The sequence below is a fragment of the Pelophylax lessonae genome (genome assembly GCF_965119305.1).
Source record: "Pelophylax lessonae genome assembly, chromosome: 5".
Taxonomy (NCBI): Eukaryota; Metazoa; Chordata; class Amphibia; order Anura; family Ranidae; genus Pelophylax; species Pelophylax lessonae.
The window spans coordinates 266,268,947-266,293,815 of NC_138772.1; the positions used below are offsets into that span (position 1 = coordinate 266,268,947).

Below are 24,869 nucleotides of genomic sequence, written 5' to 3' on the forward strand. Positions count from 1 at the left end.
ATCCGACTTAGAGGCGACTCCCATTGAAGTCTATGGGCACAAGTCGATTATAGGTCACCTTAAAGGAGTTGTACAGGAACCTTTTCTGAAGTTTGAGTGACTTCAGTAGTGAATATTAAGACGGCTCTCATTCATTTACATTGAATTTGTAATGACAAGCGACTTGGAGCTACTTGAGTAGTGTGAACCGGGTCTAATGCCTTATGACTTGAGTTTGCATTAGTTATAGGTGCATGATGAAGTATTGTTTATTTAACAAAGGTTTTAAAGTAAAAAAAAAAAAATTAGGAAAAAAACAAACAGTTCAAAAACCTGAAATAAAATTGACCCAAATCACTTTTTTTTTTTTCTCTAGTTGTGGAATGGGTAAAAGGGTTGTAAAGTCAGAAGGTTTTTTTACCTTAATGTATTCTATGCATTAAGACATAAAGCCTTCTGTGTGCAGCAGCCCCTCTAACACTTACCTGAGGTCCCTCTCTGTTTACAAGTGTCTCAGCCGTCTGTGATTCTCCCTTCTGATTGGCTGAGACACAGCAGCAGCACCATTGGCTGCTGTCAAAGTCAGCTAGCCAATCAGGAGAAAGGGGGTGGAGCCAAGTCGAGGCTCTGTGTCTGAATGGACATAGGGAGCTGTGATTCAGTTTGGGTGCCCCCAAAGCAAGCTGCTTCCTGTGGAGGCACTCAACAGGAGGGAGGAGCACAGGAGAAGGTCCCGAGAAGAGGAGGAGCTGGGCTGCTCTGTGCAAATCCACAAATGCAAGTATAACATGTTTGATATTTTCATAGGAAAAAAAGCAAACACACTTTACAATCACTTTAAATCCTCTGATGTTTATTTTATTTTTTTGTGGTGCCTTTTTGTAGAAACTTCACCCCCTTAAAAGAGGTCATGGGACTGTGTTTTATCAGAAGTTTTTCCGTTGGCTCCTATTCCAGTAATATCCATAGCATTTTCTTTTTTCAAATAATTGCCACCAGGACAAATAGGACGAATTGTCCAAGTGGGGACACAATAAAACTTGTTCAAATCCTTCCCCCTACTCTATAAAAAAGGTATAAAGAAGATCAACAGCTGCCATTTTATTAAGTATTTGTTACCAATCCTATGTAACACATTGTCAGATATTACAAAATTCTAGTACTCGTCTCATTTCATTTTGAAAGTGTAAGTCCACCCTAAAACTAAAATACCTACATCTATAGACATCCACTATCTAACACTAACCTATCTAGGTCTGTAAAGAAGAAATCAGTGTACATACATTTTTTTAACCCAGTCTGATCCTGTCTCCAGCTGGTGGAAGCTCTGCAGAGGACAGAGCCGACAACGGCTGTGAAATGAATAGGGAGTGACTTCACCCATAGACTTAGGCCCCTTTCACAAATATGGTCCGTTCAAATCTGCCTGTCTGTTTTTCAGGCGGATCTGAACCGATGCCCCATGCATCTCTATGGGGCAGCGGATGGCAGCGGACACATTTCCGTTGACATCCGATCCTGTCTGTCAAATCCAAATGGATGGAAACCCTATTTTCCATCCGTCTGGCAGATCGGATGAGAACGGACAGGCGGTCCGTTCTCATCCGATTCCGCCATAGAGAACAGCAGGGATCTGACACCTCCGTCTCCGCACACAGAGGGGATCGATCCCCGCTGAGAAAAATGGAGTCCGTCGGCAGAACGGACGTGTGTGAAAGGGGCCTTACTATGGGGCTTCGGTTGTGTCCTCTGCACCTGGCTCCACAGCCAAGCCGTGGCTAACTGCTCAGCATGGGATTGGGTCCGATCAGCTTCAAAAAAGGTATACGGATTTCTTCTTTACAGAGCTCTAGTGTTAGATCATTGATGTCTGTAGATGCAGGGATTTTAGTGTTTCGGTGGACTTCTACTTTATATGCAATTCAACAAACTGAACATACTGTATGCTGCTAGCATGGATCCTATATTCATCTGCAAATTGTGTTATGATCAGGAAAACTCCATCCAGTGTTTGGCTAACTGGGACAAACAACTTATTGGAATGGTTTGCTAAAACATTGAGCCTTGTGCATAAAAAGAGTTCTTGCTGCCTACAACATATCAATTTAGCTTTACACTGAGACAATGAAAAAGAAAATCTGGTTGTAACAAACTATAGTTTTTTTCAGACTGTAAAATGAAGCTCAGCTTTAAATATGAAAATCTTTATTCTTATTGTTTCTTCACCATATTACTCCATCATGAAGAACACAAAAGGAAAATCTTTTTTTAGATAAACCTCTCACAATAAAGTAACAGAATCAAACCTTACAAGTACACAGAGAATATATCTAAAATGTTTTAAAGGCAATCAATATTCCGAATGAGTGTACATCAATACTTTTGCAAAACAATACTCATCTTGAAAGTTCCTTTAGCTGAAGGTACATGTTTTTGTATGTCCAATATTTCAAGAGACAGAAATACATGTAATATTCATCAACTAAGTGATGTGAGGAAATTTTGTAAATCTCCCTTCTTACTGGTTTCCTTTTCATCTTGGCTAAGAAGCATTTTTAATCTGGAAAATTGAAATTTGCCCTTCTTTGCAGACTTCGCTATTGTGGCAGGTGAAGAATGAGCAGAAACACACGTCCTACAAAAGACATTATTGCAGATATAACTAACAGGTCTCTTTGATGATGCACAGTATAAACAAAAGCACACACAACTTCATGTAAATCAGAAATATCAATCCATGAAATAAGGAGTTTTTTTTTTTTACTTCTTCAATAAGACAAGTGCATTGTTTTCAGTGAGACAGCCAACTCTGACATGTAAGAGAGCTTCATTATTACTATTACATTAAAATTGTATGTGTATACATTGCATTACTTACAGAATACTATATTTTTTTTAGTAACATTGGTGGAAGTAAGGCCTTTTTTTTCAGTGCTGACAGAAAGGCTATTATAATAACAGAATCAACTGTGTTGCCTATCGTGACAAATGCTTCTACCTACCTGTTAGCACTTTCTCCATAGGTTAAACTAAATTACATATGCAAAACTCAGGTGTACAGTTTTGGAAAGATTCTGCACTGTGTCGAAGTAACTCCCAAGTGCATGCGTGAAAGTTATGTCATCAGAGCTTAGCCTATCGAGAGGCTCAAGACACTAAATTTGCAAAAAGATGAAGGTGGCAGCTACAAAGGAGAGTACGGACACTGCAATGCTGGAAGGCATCGCTTTGTTAGGTAATTGTATCACACTTTGCATATCTACACATTATGGCAACAACCTCCTGGGGGCCCAAAATGTAGAATTAAGTCTTGCAGCTTGATTCCTTTTGAACTGCTTGCCGACCCTCAGCAGTACGTTTACTGCGGCAGGTCGGCTCATACATTTTATATAAAAAAATATATAAAAAAGGAGGATATAAACTTTGTTTGGGTACAGCTTTGCATGACTGCATAAAAAATGGCCTGGTCATGAAAACTTTCGGAGCTCAAGTGGTTAAGTAACAGACATTTTTCTTGTAGCCTTAAAACCATCGTTAAGGTCACACAGGAGAGCAAGAACATACTGTATCTGCCAATCTATTATAAAATAAAACTGGTGGACAATATTAACATACTGGCCAAGTATCAGAATTCTCAGTTTCTCTAATGTACACTGCGATCAAATGATAAATTGGCAGTGTTTGAGCTCAAAAGATTTCTAATGATATGCATGCTAGTAACGAGTCCTAAAAAAGGAAGCACAGTGGTGGCTGACAACACACGTATCCTAGATTATACTATACCTGGGTGTTAGTACTGGGCTTTTGCTTTTCGAGCTGAGCTTCTCTTCGCTGTAAGAGAGGTTCACCTTCCTATTCGATCCAGGTGTCCTCAGGTCAGGAGACCCAAAATTCCTCTTTGTTTTAGGTGTACCTGGACCGTTAGCAAGACCATTTCTGCTCTCCCCAGGATATTTGGAAACCATTTTGCATGTGTTGCATGTAACCACCTGGAAAAAGGGAATACAAGTAGATATCCACATAAACAATCATTGCTACCAGTAAGTTACAATAAGAATTTTGTTCAATACATAATAAAAACAATACAGCTATTCCAGAGATAAAAGTAATAACTGGACAGCTGGACAAATGTGACAAAGTGAGCAAACCGGCTATGAAAAAAAAAAACCCCTCAAATTATTATTCATTTTTTAGAAATTGACACACTGTTCTAGTCTGTTTGCATCAACTAATGCACACATGCTACATCCAACATGTGTTCAAAAGTAATAGAGAATAAAAAAAAACTCACTACCGAAGTAAAAGCTGCCATCCTGTACAGAAAAAGGAGACCAGGTACAACTCGTTCAGAAAGTAAAATCAAATGGTACTCAGACACAGAGATCAATGTATTTATACAGCACTAGTGATGCAAATCCAACATCAATAATAACCGAGGGAATGCCTAATCTGTGGTCGTTCCTCTAAAATCATTACTGCTACCATGCCAAGTTGTAAAATCAAATATGTTATATTTTTGTCCCTGCAAAATTCATAAGTATTTGGCAGGAACAGCAACAAATTCGTGATCTTCTAAAAGTGTATGGCAAGACAAAAAATAAGAAATAAATTACGTACAGCTCTGTAATACATGCACATTTCCACATGTTTATCTCTTTACATCTCTGCACATACACAAAAATACTAGTTGATTATGGTAGAAATGCACTTGGCTCATAAGTTCTTATTATGGGCTGACAAAGTTTCCTTTTCTAAGAGTTGTCTTTTGCTAAACTACAAAATGCATTTCACTCTCCTTATCATTACAACATAGGAGTAAATGTTCTGTAGTTCAGGATATGAGGTAGGGGCACTGATAAGACTGGTAAAATATTTTTAAATTGTATTTAAAATGAAGGATGCCAGGAACTGCTGCACTTTTAAAAATGGGCTGGCTTATAAACAGTTAATGCCAAGAAGGTGTATGGCACCTCATGGACTTCTCCTGCCTATTTACCATTTACATGTTTGTTTGCTTAACACTTGGGTACAGCTATTGCTAAATTTTAGGCGCTCTGACACTGGAGACATTTGCAGCCACCCCTCCTCTCCTCTTGCCCAATTATGTATTATATGAACCAAAAAGTATTCCGTGAATGGATGGCAAAGGGGGGAGCAGGGCAGCGAAGGTGCTGTCTGTCAGGGAGCCAGTGTTTTAGCAACAGATATACTCCAGGTGCGCCACAGAAATGTAAATAGGCAATAAAAAATAAAAAAGAGAAGTCCATGAGGTGGCATGACTTAACCCCTTGAAAAACCAGTACATTTTTAAATGAAAAATTCTGCAATTCCTGGAGTTCTTTAAAAATAACAATATGTGGTGGTCAACCTCTACACCCAACCCATACACCCTGCAATCTATTTTTTGGGGAGCACGAAGCGACAGTTCCCAACTTACTAGATCTAGCAGACTATTCCATCACCAAGGCATTATGGGAACTGGCTCTGACTAGGCTAGGCAGCACCGCATTCCATTCACACAACCCCTTGTGGTTTTAACCCCCATCTATCTGAATCACTACACTACTCTGCTAACTCCATCTGCTACCATGTTGACATTCCATGTTAAAAGTGGGAATGGGACTTGGAGTTGAAGAAGCAGACTGGGAGGAAATTCTAGATAACTTCAAAATGGTGTCCCCAAAGATGTCCGATCGCCTGACCCAACTGTATATACTACATAAGGCTTAATTGACCCCAGTCTGGGTATCCCGTTATAAATCTTCTCATTCCCCTCTATGCAAAAGACTTAAACAGGTACCTTTTATCATTGCATATGGCCCTGACCTATTTTAAAAACGTACTGGGATTCAAATCGTTCATTTCTTGCATGACCATATGGGTTCCCCCTTATCCTTAGACCCAAATTCCTGTCTGCTAGGTCTCTTACCAGACCCTGATACAAATTTCAAAACTACATTGTTACATGAAACATTATTTATGGCCCGCATGTTGTTGGCAAGAAATTGGATGGAAATGACTCATCCCACACTTGAGTCTTGGATATGGGAGGTGAACATAACTCTCCCTTATTAAAAAATGTATATACAGTGCATCCGGAAAGTATTCACAGCACTTCACTTTTTCCACATGTTGCTAGGTTACAGCTTTATTCCAAAATGGATTAAATTCACTATTTTCCACTGATCATCCCAGAGATGTTTCTTCAACGTGGAGTCCACCTGTGGTAAATTTAGGCCTCACTGCTGCATTGTTCCTGGCTGGTTTTATGCCTTCACACACACTTGAGTGAGTTAACCCCTTATTTTGACTTCACCATTGCCGATCCAGCGGGGGGTCATAGTACAAGGTGTATTGCTGTTTTATACATACATGCACGGAACGGATTTTGAATAAAACTTTTCAATGTTCTGTTTACTACATTGGCATCATTCATGACTATTCATCATGACTGCCATCATTAATCATCATCAGTGGGTTCATATAGCGCTTATATGTGGTTAATCCTTGTGTGACCGATTAGGAAGCACGCATGCTCCGAACTGAGATGAATACATTGTAAAATCTCAGTTAGTCTAAATCAGTTATAAATATATTTGGACACAACATGTATACTTGGTGTTATGTTCCTGTTCATTTTTTTTTTTTTAAACTTAAAAAAAGTTGACAGACAACTTTTATTATATGTAATGTACTTTACAATGTTCCTGACATATATTTCAGCTTCCTGGATTTTTTTTTTTTCATCTGGTCTTCAGATATAAAAGGCAGAGTGATTTAACATCCGTTTAGATTTGTCATCCATGTGACGAAATATAAAAGTATGCCGTTTGCAATAAACTATGCATAAAATAGTTAATTTGCATTTAATTTTAATGGTCCAAAGAATGTCAGGCAAAATGGTCAGCCCTCACGCATGTTCACTTCATCAAATCTGGCCCCTTTGAAAAAAAAGAGTTTGGACAACCCCTGCTTTAAGCCATCCACAGCTATGCTTGCATATCTACTCTAATAATCAATTTTCATTACAAATTTCAACAGATTACAATCTCTGGTACTCAGACATCATTTATTGATCTTCCCATGTGCAACTACATAAGGTCATTACAAGCCAGAACATGCTGTGATGTAATTGAACCTAATGCCGTTAGCCAGTGTAGTTTTCATTGCGCATCTATGAGAAGAAGGTCAAGCAGCTGACAGACAATATTGACAATATTATAGATAAGTACTGAATCACCCATTAGCATGAATAGTGATGTTATGAAAGCAAAACTGACCCTTACCTCTAGGCATGAATGACCTTCAAATGTGTAGATCCTACTTAGATGTACAGGAAGCTCCTATTGTCAAGCTGTCAGTTTAATATAAATTGATCTGATAAGAAGCCACTACTGTGATAACCTTCCATCTCACGGTTCACAGAGAAGAACACTAGATAAAAAAAATGGTACTGCACATAGAAAATTCTGACTAGCAAATTCATGATGTACTAATACCATGCTAACATGTTTAACAATCTGACCTGCAGTGTCTCCTGAGAGAAAAGCTGGCCATACAAAGTTTCAGCTGACTCCTGCTAATTGGGCAGAATTTAAAAAGTTAAATCATGAGTGGCCTTGTAGGCACCATCTGGTTTTACAAAAGGTAACAAAAAAAACAGAGTCAGGCACAAAATGATTGTCCGAAGAAATGACTGCATCCAGTCAGATGCAGCTACTGTTCGGGTATTCAGTCTGAATAGAATAACTGTCAGGGAAGAGAAATCCAGTGAATTCCCTGATTCAGCTCAAGAGAAATCTAAACCTTAACAATTTTAATATCATCATGTTACACTTTTTCATTAACAGGCCAGTCTTTTATTGCGGTGAGTGGTTGGTATTTTTTTTGCACTATAGAAGAAAAAATACTGAAAATTTTAACAAAAAAGGCTTTTCCTTATTTTCTAGTATATAACCTAACAAATAGTCCTTTCCAAAGTTATTGAAAGTTATAGTCTTCATCCATCGTCGTCTCAATCCTGATGTACTGGACTGCCTATCACATTTCTTAAGGCCTCAAAAAATGCCAGGACAGTACTGAAAACACTAGCACTGGCTGTGATCAGTAAACTGGAAACACTGGCTATGATCAGACAAGGGGCACTGCTATAAGCACTGTAACACTGGCTGAAAGTGGCACATTCCCTCTCTCCCACAGTGAGTCTGTGTGACAGGAAATGATTGCTCGTTGCAGCTAGTGTTTACACTAGTGATCGCTGTGATTGATAGTCACAGTAATCACAAGGTACAGAGACACTTAACTGTACTTTCTGCCTGTGATTAGTGCTTTTTTTTTAAGTGATGACAGGTGTTGTTTACAGTACTGCTCCTTTTACTAGCCCTATACTGTCCAATGACAATGCGATCACAGTAACTGAAAAAAATAAAAATTATAGATAGAGATTAAGAGAGATTATATTATATATATATATATATACACATATATACATACACATACATACATACATACATACATACATACACACACAGGTCCATAAATATTGGGACATTGACACAATTCTAATCCTTTTGGCTCTATACACCACCACAATGGATTTGAAATGAAGCAAACAGGATGTGCTTTAACTGCAGACTTTCAGCTTTAATTTGAGGGTATTTACATCCAAATCAGGTGAACAGTGTAGGAATTACAACAGTTTGTATATGTGCCTCTCACTTTTTAAAAGGGACCAAAAGTAATGGGACAGATTAACAATCATAAATCAAACTTTCACTTTTTAATACTTGGTTGCATATCCTTTGCAGTCAATTACAGCCTGAAGTCTGGAACGCATAGACATCACCAGATGCTGGGTTTCATCCCTGGTGATGCTCTGCCAGGCCTCTACTGCAACGGTCTTCAGTTCCTGCTTGTTTTTGGGGCATTTTCCCCTACAGTTTTTTCTTCAGCAAGTGAAATGCATGCTCAATCGGATTCAGGTCAGGTGATTGACTTGGCCATTGCATAACTTTCCACTTCTTTCCCTTAAAAAACTCTTTGGTTGTTTTTACAGAATGCTTTGGGTCATTGTCTATCTGCACTGTGAAGCACTGTCCAATGAGTTCTGAAGCATTTGGCTGAATATGAGCAGATAACATTGCCCGAAACACTTCAGAATTCATCCTGCTGCTTTTGTCAGCAGTCACATCATCAATAAATACAAGAGAACCAGTTCCATTGGCAGCCATACATGCCCACGCCATGACACTACCACCAACATGCTTCACTGATGAGGTGGTATGCTTTGGATCATGAGCAGTTCCTTTCCTTCTCCATACTCTTCTCTTCCCATCACTCTGGTACAAGTTGATCTTGGTCTCATCTGTCCATAGGATTTTGTTCCAGAACTGTGAAGGCTTTTTTAGATGTTGTTTGGCACTCTAATCTGGCCTTCCTATTTTTGAGGCTCAGCAATGGTTTACATCTTGTGGTGAACCCTCTGTATTCACTCTGGTGAAGTCTTCTCTTGATTGTTGACTTTGACAAACATACACCTACCTCCTGGAGAGTGTTCTTGATCTGGCCAACTGTTGTGAAGGGTGTTTTATTCACAAGGTAAATAATTATTCGGTCATCCACCACAGTTGTTTTCCGTGGTCTTCTGGGTCTTTTGGTGTTGCTGAGCTCACCGGTGCTTTCTCTCTTTTTAAGGATGTTCCAAACAGTTGATTTGGCCACACCTAATGTTTTTGCTATCTCTCTGATGGGTTTGTTTTGTTTTTTCAGCCCAATGATGGCTTGCTTCACTGATAGTGACAGCTCTTTGGATCTCATATTGAGAGTTGACAGCAACAGATTCCAAATGCAAATAGCACACTTAATGAACTCTGGACCTTTTATCTGCTCCTTGTAAATGGGATAATGAGGGAATGAGGGAATAACACACAACTGGCCATGGAACAGCTGAGCAGCCAATTGTCCCATTACTTTTGGTCCCTAAAAAAGTGGGAGGCCCATATACAAACTGTTGTAATTCCTACACCTTTCACCTGATTTGGATGTAAATACCCTCAAATTAAAGCCGAAAGTCTGCAGTTAAAGCACATCTTGTTTGTTTCATTTCAAATCCATTGTGGTGGTGTATAAAGCCAAAAATATTAGAATTGTGTCAATGTCCCTATATTTATGGACCCGACTGTCAAATAATAATATTAAAAAATAAAATTATATATGTATTAGCCACTCAGGAACAGTGCCTGGCTGTTAAGCTATGATGGCCTGTCCTGTGTAGTGGTTAAAACACTCATATTAAAAATGTAACAAAAGTATAGTCAATAAGAGAGACATCTTGGCATATAAGAAAGAAGTTACCACAAATAAAGCGTGTAGTACAAAGGGGTCTCAATTGAAAGACTTTTCATCACCAGCGATACTTTATAAAAGGTGAATATGGTGTTCAATATTATTGTAATTGTTTGGCCTTGGTGGCAAACTAAAATATATTATGGTCTCAAAACCAGGATAAATCTAAGCTTAGATAAAATACACTTTTTATTTACATAAAGAAGTGGGTGTGATCTATGAATACAGCTTAGAAGCCAAAAAAAATTGGATTTTTGTACTTACCATAAAATCCATTTCTCTGAGTTCATCGACGGACACCGCACTCTATAAACCATAACTAGTGGGTTATATTGCCTCCACCAGGAGTAGGACTATGCAGAAGAAAAAATACCTAGCTACGCCCATGGGCCATCCACAGCTAGTATACAACCCCCACTCTCTGCTCTAGGTAATCAGTTTAGTAGCAAGCAGTATTAGAAGTATCAGAACTCCACAGAGAGGTGGGTGCTGTGTCCATTGATGAACTCAGAGAAATGAATTTTATGGCAAGTACAAAAATCCAATTTTCGATTTCCTTCATCGACGAACACATCGCTCCATAAATCATAACTAGCGGGACGTCCAAAAGCAGTGCCAAACGGAAAATGAGGGGTGGGGAAAATAACCCAAGGCTAAACATAAGAGTTCTTAACCAGGACACAGGAGCCTTAACCGGGTCACATGAGCCCCGTCTGAAAAACAAATGGATTTTTGTCTTACCATAAAATCCTTTTCTCTGATGTGCATTGACAGACACGGCTTCATATCTTCTTTGACCGATAGGACGTCCCAAAGCAGCGTCAGCATGATTGGTGGGGAAAAAAAAAAAAGCCACAGCAATAAAACATATTTCCCAAAAAGAGCTAAACTTAGCCAACCAGGTAAACCAGGAGCTCAACCAGGAACAACTGGAGCTCACCTACCAGAAAAAAAAAAAACACCCTCGGGAGGCAGAAGTTTCTGCCACAGCGGCCTGCAAGACTTTGTGGCCAATTGCAGTATCTGCAGATGTGAAAATACCCACCCTGAAAAACTTGGTGAATGTGTGTACAGACGACCAGGTGGCCGCTTTGTAAACCTGGACCACTGACACCTCATGATGGAAGGCCCAAGAGGCACTAATCGCCCTCGTAGAATGCGCCTTAACAGGGAAGGAGGAACCTGACCCTTAATTAAATAGGCCTGCACCACCGTCTGCCTGATCCATCTGGAAATGGTAGCAGCAGATGCAGCCTGCTCCGTACGGGGTCCATCCATAAGGATAAACAAGGAATCTGATCTGCGAATTGACTCGTACACCCCAATGGCCCCAACCACATCTAAGGAATGCAAGGCAATTTTTTTTGGATGTTTTGGCTTCGGAAACAACAAATGCAATATAATAATGTCTTCATTAAGTGGAACCCCAAAATGACCTTAGGAAGGAACGACTGACAGAACGTTGCACCACTTTGTCCCTGTGAACCACCAGGTAAGGTAACTGACAGGACAATGCAGCCAGCTCAGAGACCCCGTGTGCAGAAGTAATAGCCATCAAGAAAGTCACTTTCTGTGACAGGGCAAGCGGAGGAATTTCACAAATATTTTCAAAGGGGGGTTTCTGAAGAACCGACAGTACCATATTAATATCCCATAGGGGCACCAGGAACTGTACCAGAGGAGCCAAGTGGCGAACTCCCTGCACGAAGGTGTGAACCAAGAAATTTGTGGCCAACGGCCTTTGGAAGACAATTGCCAAGTCTGAAATCTGGCCCTTAATGGTGCCCAGGGCCAAACGCTGATCTACACCTCTTTGTAGAAACTCCAGCAGACGCGATACCAAAAAGGTATGGGGGGGGGGAACCCCCAGAGACTCACACCAAGAAGTGTACGCCTTTCAAACTCGATTAGTATATCTTACGAAAAGTAGGGATTTCCTAGCTTTTAACAGTAGGAATCACCGAATCTGACAACCCCCTATGCTTCAATACCTGGCTTCCAATAGCCAGGCCGGTAAAGCCAGCAACTGTAAAGCATGGAAAGCTAAAGGATAAATGTAAAAAGGATGGAAGATTGGCCCTTGAGACAAAAGATCTTCTCTGAGAGGAAGCCACCAGGGGGCATCGGCTACCAGTCTTACCAGGCCCGCCTGCCAAGCCCGAGGAGGCCAGTCTGGGGCCTCCAGAAATACTGGAATCCCTTCTGCCTCGATTCTGCGCAGAAGTCTCGGCAGAAGCTGTAGTGGAGGAAAGGTATAAATTTGACGATAATGGCCACCAGAGTGTCTGTGGCATCTGCCAGAGGGTCTCGAGCCCTTGCCACAAACCTTGGAACCTTCCGGTTGACGCCAGTGACTAACAGGTCCACATCAGGGGTCCCCCACCGGGGACACAGTTGTTGAAACACTTCCGGGTGAAGGGACCATTCGCCCAGACTCAGTGCCTGTCGACTGAGATAGTCCGCCTGCCAATTTTCCACCCCTGGAATTTGCACAGCAAAGAGAGCTGGAACAAAAAGCATTCTGCCCACCTTAGAATTTCGGTCACTTCTTTGCCCGCTAGGGCACTTTTGGTCCCCCCTTGGTGATTGGCATATGCCACAGCCTTGGCGTTGTTCGATTGAATCCTTACCGGACACCCCTGTAGACGACCCGTCCACTGGGACAGGCAAAGCCTGATCACCCAAATTTCCAGGTTGTTGATTGGCAGACTGGACTCCTCCCAAGACAAGAACCCCTGGGCTGATTCCGTGCCAAAGACACCTCCCTACCCATACAGGCTGGCATCCGTGGAAACCACCAGTCCAGTACAGGGGAAGAATATACTTTGCCTGCCGAAGCACCGGGAAATGAAGCCACCATATTAGGGATCCTCTCGTACCCCAGCTCAACAGATTTAGATTGTCCAGGGATCGTGGATTCTTGTTCCATTTGGCTAGAATTTCTTTTTGCAGAGGTCTGGTATGGAACTGAGCAAATGGAACCACCTCGAAGGTGGAGACCATCATGCCCAGCACTGCATGCAAGTCCTGAGAGACGACCGGTGATTGGATAACAGGAGCCGAATCGCATGCTACAATTTCAACAGTTTTGTTTCTGGAAGAAACACCCGGGCTGAGGCTGAATCCAGAGTCAGACCCGGGTAGTCGAGCTAGTTGGACGGTGTCAAGGATGACTTTTGAAGCTGAACTCCTGCAGAGTTTGCACAGTGATGTCTAGATCTTCCTTCAGAACAGACGAAGACTCTGCTCTCAGAAGAAGATTGTCCAGGTACCCCAGCACCGAGATCCCCCCACTGCCTGAGTAAGGCTAACACCAAGGCCAACACTTTTGGCCAGACTGGGGAGACCGTAAGGATCTAGGATATCCAGTGCGTCACCCAGTTCGGCAGCTGATTGTAGTTCTCACAGGAACAGACTTGATTTTAGAAGAAAAAAACAACAAAAAGGAAAAAAAAAGTGAGTTTAAAAAAGGGGAAAAAAAATGCCAGGACCAAAGATCCCAGAAAGGAGCCAAGTCCTTACTCCTGACTAGGCAAAAAAAAAAAAAAAAAAAAAATGGAGATTTTCACCTTGAAGATTGATTTACCACTGGCAACATTAATAATCATTCATATGGACTTTTTTTAATTTTATTTTTATTGTGGACTTAATTCATTTTGCAAACCTCATTGATTTACACATTCATATATTTTATATTATTCACTTTTTGCACAGATGTCACCTGGATAATTTTACAAGTATTTTAGTTTTAATTACATTTTTTATCAAATACATTTTATACGTATTGTTATTCACTTTTTGCACAGATGTCACCTTTTTACACTTTGTCATTTTATTGATGTGTTTTTGGTTCATAGTTATACTTTTTAGCTATATTATTTGCATTTTTTTGAAGTTATTATTGGTGTATACACTCGCTTACACATTCTCTGCACCCTAACACTTTATTTTTTATCACGGAATTTATTAGATTTAGTTTAATTTCCGATAGGTTTAAATCCCCTCAAGGGTTGGAGAGGCTGGATTCACCCCTTTTCTATGGATAGTGTAGGACCCACTGATAATGGGGTACTTTGACGCAGTGGTGGGCTTGAGCACGATATGGCCATTTGGTGGGACTAAACCCCCATTTTTATTAATGGATTGTTTCCATATTTAATAGTCATTTCTTTTGCTTGGTTGCGCTATTCTTTTTTAATATACATGTTGCTTGGTCCATAGCTGCACCGGCTTTAGATATACATGTTCAGGGCTTGCTCCCCCAATTTTTTGCTTGTTTACATTGCAATTAATGGGCTGTATTTTAGCTCAGTAAAAAAATAATAAATAAAAAAGCTGTACTGAGCTTTTTCAAGCTGCTTGACTTACCGTGAAATCAATTTCTCTGATGTTTGACGGACACAGCTCCTGATCTTCTTGACTATTGGGTTATACTGCCCCCTACAGGAGTAAGACACTAGGTAGTAAGAGAACTTGACTACGCCTATGGGCAGACTCCCTCTCTGCTATAGGTACTCAGTTTTGTTACAAGCAGTGTCAGAAGTATTACAACTCCATAAAGGGGTGGCTGCTGTGCCTGTCAATGAACATCAGAGAAATGGATTTAACGGTAAGTCAAAAATCCCATTTTCTCTTTCGTTCATTGACGGACACAGCTCCTGATTTTCTTGACCAATGGGACATCCCAAAGCAGTGTCAAAACATGAGGGGTGGGAACAGCAATAAAAAATTCTCAAGGCTAAACCGTAGCCAACCAGGTAACCAGGAGCGCAACCAAAATAACTGGAGCCCACCAGAAAAACATTACACCCCCCAAAGAGGGAACAAGCCCCCTAAACAGCAGCCTGCAAAACCTTGTGGCATCCACAGATGCCAACACATCCACTTATAAAATTTTGTAAAAGTGTGCACCGACGACTAAGTAGCCACCTTGCACACCTGCGTTACTGACGCCTGATGACGGAAGGTCCAAAAAGCACTGAGCGCCCGCGTAGAGTGCGCCTTCACAGGGAAAGGAAGAACCTGACCCTTAATCGAATAGGCTTGAGTTACCGTCTGTCTGATCCATCTATAAATGGTTGCAGATAAAGTTGATAGTCCATTTGAGGCCCAGCTGTAAGCACAAATAGTGAGTCTGACTTCCTAAAAGACTCGGTAGCTGCCAGGTACACCCAAATAGCCCAAACCACATCCAGGGAATGCAACGCAATTTCCTTAGGATGTTTTGTCCTGGGATACAGGGATGCCAACACAATGTCCTCATTCAGATGGAAATAAGATACAACCTTGGGAAGAAACGATGGAAGGGGCGAAGAACCACCTTATCTTTGTGGACCACCAAATGAGGACAGGACAACGTCGCCAATTCCGACAACCTGCATGCAGAGGTGATGGCCACCTTCTGGCACAGTGTAAGTAGGGGAATCTCCCGAATATTTTCAAAGGGAGGCTTCTGTAGAGCTGAAAGCACCAAGTTGAGATCCCAAGATGGTAGCGGGGACCACACTGGTGGAGTCAAATGTTGAACCTCTTGAATAAAAGTATGCACCAGAGAGTGCGTGACCATTGAAAGAAGACCGCCAAGGACGACACCTGGCCCTTAATGGTACTCAAGACCAATTTCTGCTTAACGACCCGTTGAAGGAAGGTCAAGACCCGAGCCAAGGAAAAAGAGTGAGGGTGAACACCAAGCGACTCACACCACGAAATGTACGCTTTCCACGTACGATGGTAGATCTTGCTAGAAGTAGACTTCCTAGCTTTTAGGAGTGTAGGAATCAATGACCCAGACAAACATCTATCCTTCAGCACCTGGCTTTCAACAGCCAAGCCATCAAAGCCAGCAACTGTAAAGCAGGATGGAAGATTGGCCCTTGGGAGACAGGAGATCCTCCCTGAGAGGTAGTCTCCAAGGGGCTTCGGGGACCAGCGGCACCAGTTCGGTGCACCAAGACCGGCAAGGCCAATCTGGAGCCACTAGAATGACCGGAATTCCTTCTGCCTCGATCCTGCACAAGAGTTTTGGCAGAAGCTTGAGGGGGGGGGGGGGGGCGTAAATCAGACTATACTGGCCCCAGGGGGCCACGAGCGCGTCTGTGGAGTCTGCTAGCAGATCCCGTGACAGTGCCACAAACCTTTGCACCTACCTGTTGAGCCGAGACGCCAACAGATCCACCTAGGGGGGTGCCCCACTGGAGACGCAGCTAATGAAACACCTCTGGGTAAAAGGACCACTCCCCTTGGTCCAACGCCTGCCGATTTTCCACCCCTGAAAGGTGTACGGCGGAAAGGGCCGGAAAAAAAAAAAAAAAAAAAACTTCCTGTGAGCCGAGGAGGGCAGACCAAGTCTGCAACGAGGTTCCTTACCCTTACTATCCTGCAGAAAAAAAAAAAAAAAAAAAAAATAAAAAAAAAAAAGGTGATCTCCTTCCCCGTGAGATTCTTAATGAGGTCATCCAGGGTAGCTCCAAACAGGCGATCTCCTTGAAAAGGAAGATCTGTTAAGACTTTTTTTTTTTTTTTTTTTTTTTAGAGGTCTGGTCCGCAGACCAACATTTGAGCCACAAAACACACCTAAGGACCACTGCCGAAACAGGCATTCTAGAAATCAGGGGAGTCGCATCTGAAGAGGCATCACAGACAAACTGTAGCCCCTGGAACATCTGGTCCACCAGGTCAGCAAAGGCAGGGGGGGGGGGGGGGGAGCTCCTCACCCTCCATGTCACAGCATAAAAGCTTAGCCCACGCAGTCAGAGTTTGTGACACCAGGGCAATGGTGAAGACTGGTCTGAGTGTTGAGCCAGCCACAGTAACATACTGCCGGCCACAGCCTCCACCTTTCTGTCAGCTGGATCCTTCAAAGCCGGCGATTCTTCTACTGGAATAATGGTTGCCTTATTCAACCTGGAAACCGGAGGATCCACCACAAGTGGAACAATCCACTTAAGGAGGGACTCTTCAAAGAGGTACCTCATTGTGAATCGCTTAGGGACCACAAAAGGGACATTTTGGATGTTTTCACCCTTTTGCGAAAAATCTGTCAAAATAGGAAGGAAACTAAAATACCTTTGCCGCTCTAGGCGGCTTACGAGTGCCAAAGGGAACCACTGCCTCCACCACAGCTTCAGCTGTGTCCTGCATTTTTTAAGTCTCATGCACAGACACAATCAGTGCGTCCACTAGCACCTTTTTATGCGTGGCTCCAGAAGTGGGAGAAATCATCCTCACTATCTGAGAACTGGCCGCAGACCTCTCAGGGCGGGCCCAGTCATCCTCACTATCTGAGAACTGGCCGCAGACCTCTCAGGGCGGGCCCAGTCTGCGGCGGCCAGATCAGATTCAGGATCTGAGGAGATAGATGAAGCAGGGGAAGGGGGTGCTTTTTACTACCCCACCGCCTAAAAGCCACCTCCACCCAGGACACAGAGGACTCCAGGACCGCTGTCAGTGCATCAATGGAGGGCCCCGCAGGCTCAGAGGGGGGTCAGGTGAGGAAATGTGTGTATGTAAATCAAGTTGCGCTAATATGATCTATGGAGGTATAAAGTCCACAAAGTCCCAATATTGATGACAGATAGAAAATATCTTGGGTAAGATCCTGAACCCGACTCCCTTAAGAGTGTACGCTTACCAGATTGAGGTAAGAATGAAGCGGATATGCTTAATCTTGTCACTTTGATAGATGATCCAGGCCCGTGTGAGCAGTGAACTCGGAGGTCATTGGATCATGTAAAAAATACAAACAAACGCAATAGCGTAAAACCCAACGACTAATTATAGTATCACCTTGAGTGTGACTTAAAGTGGAGATTGGGGAACGTGTAAAAAGCTGCCACCAAGATAGCAGAGTAAAACAAAAAAATGAGGGGTAAATACCCCAACCAAAACAGATGCAGGATAAGGTGCAAAAAATAATCCAGTTGGAGTTGCCTCTTACCAGACAAAATTAACTTATAAGCCCTCACTGTGGTGACCTTATATCTTTTTTGGACTTTTTGAATTCTAATGATTGGGGTATCCAGCTAAATTATGAGTGTAGCCAGTCATCTATTAACTTTCTTGACCTTACTATCAGCATTAAGGATGGCCACTTCTCCACTTGCACATATTTCAAGACAACCGACAGGAATTCATATATTCCTGTTGATAGTTGTCATTACGCACCATGGCTTAGGGCTATACCCAAAGGCCAATACCTTCGTATTAGGCGTAACTGCAGCGACTTCCAAGAGTTTCAATCTCAGGCTTGTATCCTTACCGAGAGGTTTCTCGACAAAGGATACAATAAGCAATTTCTTGAAGAAACACTTATGGAAGTTAGCAGATTGGATAGAACTCAGTTACTATCTAATAGGCCGAAAGTTGTTAATCAAGACTCCTCATATAATTTACCTTTTGTTACCCCTTTTTCAACTCAACACATGAGTGTAAAAAATATTGTAAGTCGTCATTGGCACATTCTGGGTAATGACCCAGTTTTGGGTAGTTCCCTGCCTGTTAAACCACGTGTGGTATTCAAAGGGGCCCCCACTTTGAAAGACAAAGTGGCACCTAATGTTTTAGAACCCCCTGGCCCTAAACCCACCTTTTTGAGCCAGTTAACAGGATTCTATAAATGTAAGAGATGCCGGGTTTGTTCTTTTAGCTCTAATGAATGTAGGACAGTAAAAGAATTTACATCTACAAGTACAGGTAGGGCATATGCTATAAAGCCATTCATATCCTGCATGAGCACTGGTATTGTTTATCTGCTCCAGTGCCCATGCGGGCTTCAATATATTGGACGAACCAAAAGACTACTACAGGTGAGACTTAATGAACATATATCCAATATACTTAAAAGGTTTCCCTAAACACTCAGTGTCCAGACATTATGCCCTTGTCCATGACAAAAATCCCAAGAATACTTTATTCCTTGGGATAGATAAATTTGTACCCCATTGGAGAGGTGAACCTCTGGTCAGAGGTATCTCAAAGCTGGAGATGACCTGGATACATCGGGTTAAAACATACGTACCGTTTGGACTCAATGTAGATATCGAAACAAATGCGTTTATTGATAATGCATAAACATATTCAGTTTGTTTGGGTTCCCAGTTTTATTTTTATCTTTTATTCTCTTTTTTAATGATCATTGTTTTATAACATACTTCTATCACCACAGAACAGCTATAACCGCACCTAGTCAATCTATATGGGTTTGTACTCTTTAGGACCCTATCGGTACCATATGGGTTCAGATTTACTCTACTGGATACCTATGTGTTCAGTAATCATTGAAGTATGTTCAACTGGTTCGATATAAGATTAATTACAATTGTAATTCATACTTATTTGGTTATAGTTATTCATTAATTTGGCATGTCAAATAAGCCGCTGTTCTGATGTGATCCTAAAGTTTATATCACTGCTATATTGTTTTTTGGCCACTAGATGGTGATCTACCGGATGCCCCATAAGTGGTCATGTGTATCGTGATATTTTGTTGTTTCGTGATATTTTGTTGTTTTTTGATTTAAGCATTTTATATGTTTAGCCATCTGTGGGGTATCACAACTCTCAGATTGTTTTTTAATAAGTTTTTTGGTGCCAATCTCCGGTTGCATGCTTGTTACCGCTCGGGTCTGGATTCCCCCACTTAAGATGGCGGAGCGGTGCTCGCTTGTTTCCGGTTTTTGGGTCCATCGTTCTGCATAAATAGGTGGCGTCAGTACGCCGTCCGTACCTTTGAATTTCGTCATCTGTGACGAAATGTCGTCAGGGCACGGCGTACTGACGTCATCTAACAGCGACCTAGAGAGTGCGGGCGAGCGAAGCCGTCCGGCCGGCGGCTGTACATTTTCTGCCTGACTTTTCGTGCTACACTGTAAGTGTTACTCCTTTTTATTATCAATAAATTGTACGGTTTTACGCTATGGGAGCCTCTTTTCTTTTTTGATTGGGCAAATCTATGGTTGAAAGCGAGGATTTATCCCAGAATTCATGTTTGGACCCTGACTATTGATTTCCATACAAGCTTGACTGAGTTTAACATCTGGTAAGAGGCGACCCCTACTGGTGCTTATCTGGTATTGCATCCTGTGTCACTTGGATTGATTTCTACACACTTGCTTTAACTTGTTTTTGGTAAGAGGCTGATTTAGCTGGTGATGGTCCAAACACATATCTTCAACACTTTATCTTTCACTTGGGCTTATAAGTTAATTTTGTCTGGTAAGAGGCAACTCCAACTGGATTATTTTTTGCACCTTATCCTGCATCTGTTTTGGTAGGGGTATTTACCCCTCATTTTTTTGTTTTACTCTGCTATCTTGGTGGCAGCTTTTTACACGTTCCCCAATCTCCACTTTAAGTCACACTCAAGGGGATACTATAATTAGTTGTTGGGTTTTACGCTATTGCGTTTGTTTGTATTTTTTACATGATCCAATGACCTCCGAGTTCACTGCTCACACGGGCCTGGATCATCTATCAAAGTGACAAGATTAAGCATATCCGCTTCATTCTTACCTCAATCTGGTAAGCGTACACTCTTAAGGGAGTCGGGTTCAGGATCTTACCCAAGATATTTTCTATCTGTCATCAATATTGGGACTTTGTGGACTTTATACCTCCATAGATCATATTAGCGCAACTTGATTTACATATATTCTTTAGGGTGTGGTCACACTTGAAGTTGCTGCTTGTTTGTTTTATTCCTTTAGCGCGGTTAATTCCCCATTTTACTACAGGTGAGGAAATGTGCTCCAAAGACTTGATGAGGAAGAAGGGTACCTCACAAATGTGCAAAAAAACACTGCTAAGGGACACCCCCACCGTGCTGGTAACACCACCCGGTTGCCAGCCACAGAGCCCCTCCCTGATCCTACAGCAGAAAGGGGGAGAGAACGCCCACCAGGATTAAAGCACTCCACGTGCAGGGTCCAGGAAGAAAAGAGGGGCCCAGGAGTCAGCACCAGGTGATAAGGAGGGGCTCCAACAGCTAAAATCGCCATCCAGAAGGCTCAACCGTAATTGCCGCAATTGATTTCAGTGCCAGACTAATGCAAAATGACCGCCACGGCTACACAAACAAGGCCACCAGCCTATACAGAATATAGGCTACAACAAAATGGTGGTTCCATGTGGCCCAGTCAAGGCACATATCCGGAAGAGGGGGCTGTGGCAGGAGCCCCCACCAGGTACAGCCCCCCCCCCCAACACGCCGATCGCCTGGTCGCAGATTTTGGCACACCCCCCCCATTGCCAGTACAGCACCCAACGGGAAGGAGGGGAACCCCCCCGAGGTACCGTCCGTCCCAGGGAGGTGCCTGCGTCCACCCCCACGGGACAGTTGCTCACCATACCAGCAACCAGGCAGGCACTGAAATGGGGGGGCTGTTGGCCAGGAGAAACGTTGCGACGTTGGCTGAAGCCCTGACGTATGCGACCTCATATGAAGTTTAACTCACGGGCCAGCCCCCGTCCGGTGGGGCTTTGTCACAGCCGACCTAGGGAGGAGCTGTTGTCTGCGTGCGCTTGCTGGCCAGACTGGGGTGACCACTGGATCCAGATTATCTTGCCCTACGCCCAGCTCGGCAGTCGATTGTAGATCTCACAGGGAAAAAAAAAAAAAAAAAAAGAGAAAAAATTACCAGGACCAGAGATCCCAGCAAGGAACTAGGTCCTTACTCCAGACTAGACAGAAAAAAAAAGTACCTATAGCAGAGAGAGGGGGGGGCATACCTCCTGGGACAGATGTAGTCAATTTCTTTTTCTGTCTAGTGTCCTACTCCTGTAGGGGGCACTATAACCCAATGGTCAAGAAGATCAGGAGCGGCATCTGTCAATGAACGAAAGAGATGCAACTCCTTTTCTAAGAATCTTCCAGGACAGCCAATGAGACATAGGGCTCCTCCTACCAGGACAGGAAAACATGTTAACCCCACCAAATAAAAGGGGGTCCTCTAGGCCTCCCCTTCAGTATTTCTCAAGAACCGTAGGACATCCCTGCAAAACATATGCATATTAGAAGACATTACTGGGTGGGAATCCGGCTGTCCTGGAAGACTCTCAGAAAAGGAGTTACCGGTAAATCTAACTCAGCTTTTCTCAAGTCATCTTCCAGGACAGCCCATTAGACGATGAGCCAGAACTTACCAGTCCAGGGAGGGACTACTGCCTGGAGGACCTTTCGACCAAACGCCTGCTCCTGGTAAGAGAGGAGATCCAGGCGATCATGTTTAACAAACATATTTGTTCTTGTGAGGCTCCAGCCCTTTCAGGCCCAAGATGCAGACAAGGCTCTTGTTGAATGTGCATTGACAAATGACGGAGAAACATTCATAACTCTATAGGCTTCAGCAATGGTCTGCTTTATTCATTTGGCTATGGTAGCCTTTAGAGTCTCCATTACCCTTGTGTGTCCCTGAAAAAAGTACAAAATAAGGCCTCAGATTTCCTAAACGTTTTGATAACCTCTTGGTATGAGAAAAGAACCCTTCTGACATCCAAAAAACTAAAATCCCTCTCTTTCTCATTTTTAGGAAAATTACAAACAGTTGGTAGCACAATATCCTGTTATCTATGAAAGGAAGTGGCTACCTTTGGCAAAAACCCCGGGTTGGTTTTTAACACCACTCTATCGTCAAAAATTGTGAGGAAAGGCTCCCTAACTGACAGCCTGCAATTTGCGGACCCTGCGAGCTGACGTAACTGCAACCGGGAATGTGGTTTTAGTGTGAGCAATTTCACTGACAAATCCCTCAGGGGCTCGAAGGGAACAGTCACTAAAGCTTGAAGGACTAGAGACAGGTCTTAAGTAGGACATGCTCTGACAACTAGTGGTTTTGACCTGGCGATTGCCTTGAAAAACCTTGCTATAACAGGCTTTTCCAAAAGGGAGTACTGGAGGAAAACACTAATGGCCGCAGCCTGAACCTTTAAAGTACTAAAAAGGGACAGACCCTTGTCGGCACCCTTTTGAAAAAATTCCAAAATAGATGGGGAAAAAAAATAAATAATAAATAGGGAGAAAATCTTTGATTTTCAGAAAACAAAGAGTTAAATTTCTTCCAAATCTTGGAGTATATAGCTCTTGTGACAGGCTTCCAGGAATTAAATAGGAGAACTCCTGGGAGCTTAGTATCTGCTCTTCAGATACCAAGCTGTTAAGTTTAATGATGCCACCCAAGGATGGGATACCGGACCCGGGACAAAAGGGCTTGTCTTAGAGCGAGAGTCAATGGAGGTTTCGAGGCTAGGGCCTGCAGAAGTGAAAACAATGGCCTTTTGGCCCAAAAGGAGGCTTATGATCAAATTGGTTCTTTCCAGAAGAAACTTGGGGCTTTGTGGAATTAGTCTGATAAAAGGGAAGGCGTAGCAGAGGCTGAATGACCAGGGATTCGCAAAAGCGTAGAGCCCAAGAGACTGATCCCTTGGATTCAGGGAAAATAATCTGTTTTGTGGCTTGGGTTGTAAAAAGGGGAACCCCACATGCTGGCAATCTCCGCAAAAATTTCCGGGTTGAGGGACCAATTGTCCCAACACACCTGGTAGCGGCTGAGGTAATCTGCCAAACAATTCTGAGTCCCTTTCAGGTGAAGTGCTAAAATGGGAGGCTAGATTTACCTCGGCCCAAGATAGAATCTTTTGGGCTATTAAAAGTCCCCGTTTGTTGAGGTACGCTACTGTTGCAATGCTGTCGGATCGAATCTGCATATGGTGACCTCTGAATGAAAAACATCTAAAGCCTTCTGCACTGCCAGAAGCTCCCTTTAATTTGAGAATGCTCTTGCTTCCACCGGGGGACAATTTTCCCTGCGCTATCTCGTTGTGTAGACGGGCTCCCCATCCGTAAGCGCTTGCATCGGTCGTTATTCTCCGAGATATTGGAATGACTCATTCCAGCCCTCTGATCAGGTGAAGTGGCGACCTATACCTTCACAGGGTTCTCTTTACATTGGAGGGAATTCGTACCTTTAGGTCTAAAGAAATTTTAGACCCGTCCCAGTTCCTTAGAAGGAACAACTAAAGAGGATGGTGGTGGAATCTCCCCAAAGGCACAGCCGGAAAGCAAGAGGTCTTAAGGCCTACAGCTCTTGAAACATCTGAGCGAGACCCACTGGTTGGTTTGCAAGGACGCCATTATTTGAATTGTTTTTGAAACCTTTTCCCCTGGAAGAAAAATCTTTTGATCCAGTGAGGAAATCTCGTACCCAAGATATGTCACTCTTTGGGAAGGATTCAGAGAAGACTTCTCATTGTTGATTATCCAGACTAGAGGAACTCCTGAATCATCTGGAGATCCCTCTCTAGTTTATGACGGGACTCTGCCACTACTAGGAGGTTGTCCACGTAGGGGGGATGACCATAATACATTTTTGTCTTAATGGGGCCAACGCTTCCCTCAGGACCTTTGTAAAGATGAGTGGGGACGATGACAATCCTAAGGGCAGCACTTAGAACTGAAAATGACAGATCTCTGATCCCAATTTTACTGCTAGTCGTGAAAAATCTTTGGTATGCTGGGTGAATAGAAAGGTGCAAAAAGGCATCCTTTAAGTCCA

General features: G+C 42.7%; 1 protein-coding gene across 1 annotated transcript in view; it reads right to left on the reverse strand.

Moving 5' to 3' along the window:
- Positions 1-2,167: 2,167 nt before the first annotated feature.
- RMP24 (ribonuclease MRP subunit p24) overlaps positions 2,168-24,869 on the reverse strand; it is a 36,005-nt gene continuing 13,303 nt past the window's right edge. The window contains exons 4-5 of the mRNA XM_082257440.1: positions 3,763-3,968; positions 2,168-2,614 (exon numbers count right to left, since the gene is read on the reverse strand). Coding sequence (XP_082113566.1) covers positions 2,458-2,614; positions 3,763-3,968 — 363 coding nt within the window. The 3' untranslated portion in view covers positions 2,168-2,457. The remainder of the gene's footprint in view (positions 2,615-3,762; positions 3,969-24,869) is intronic.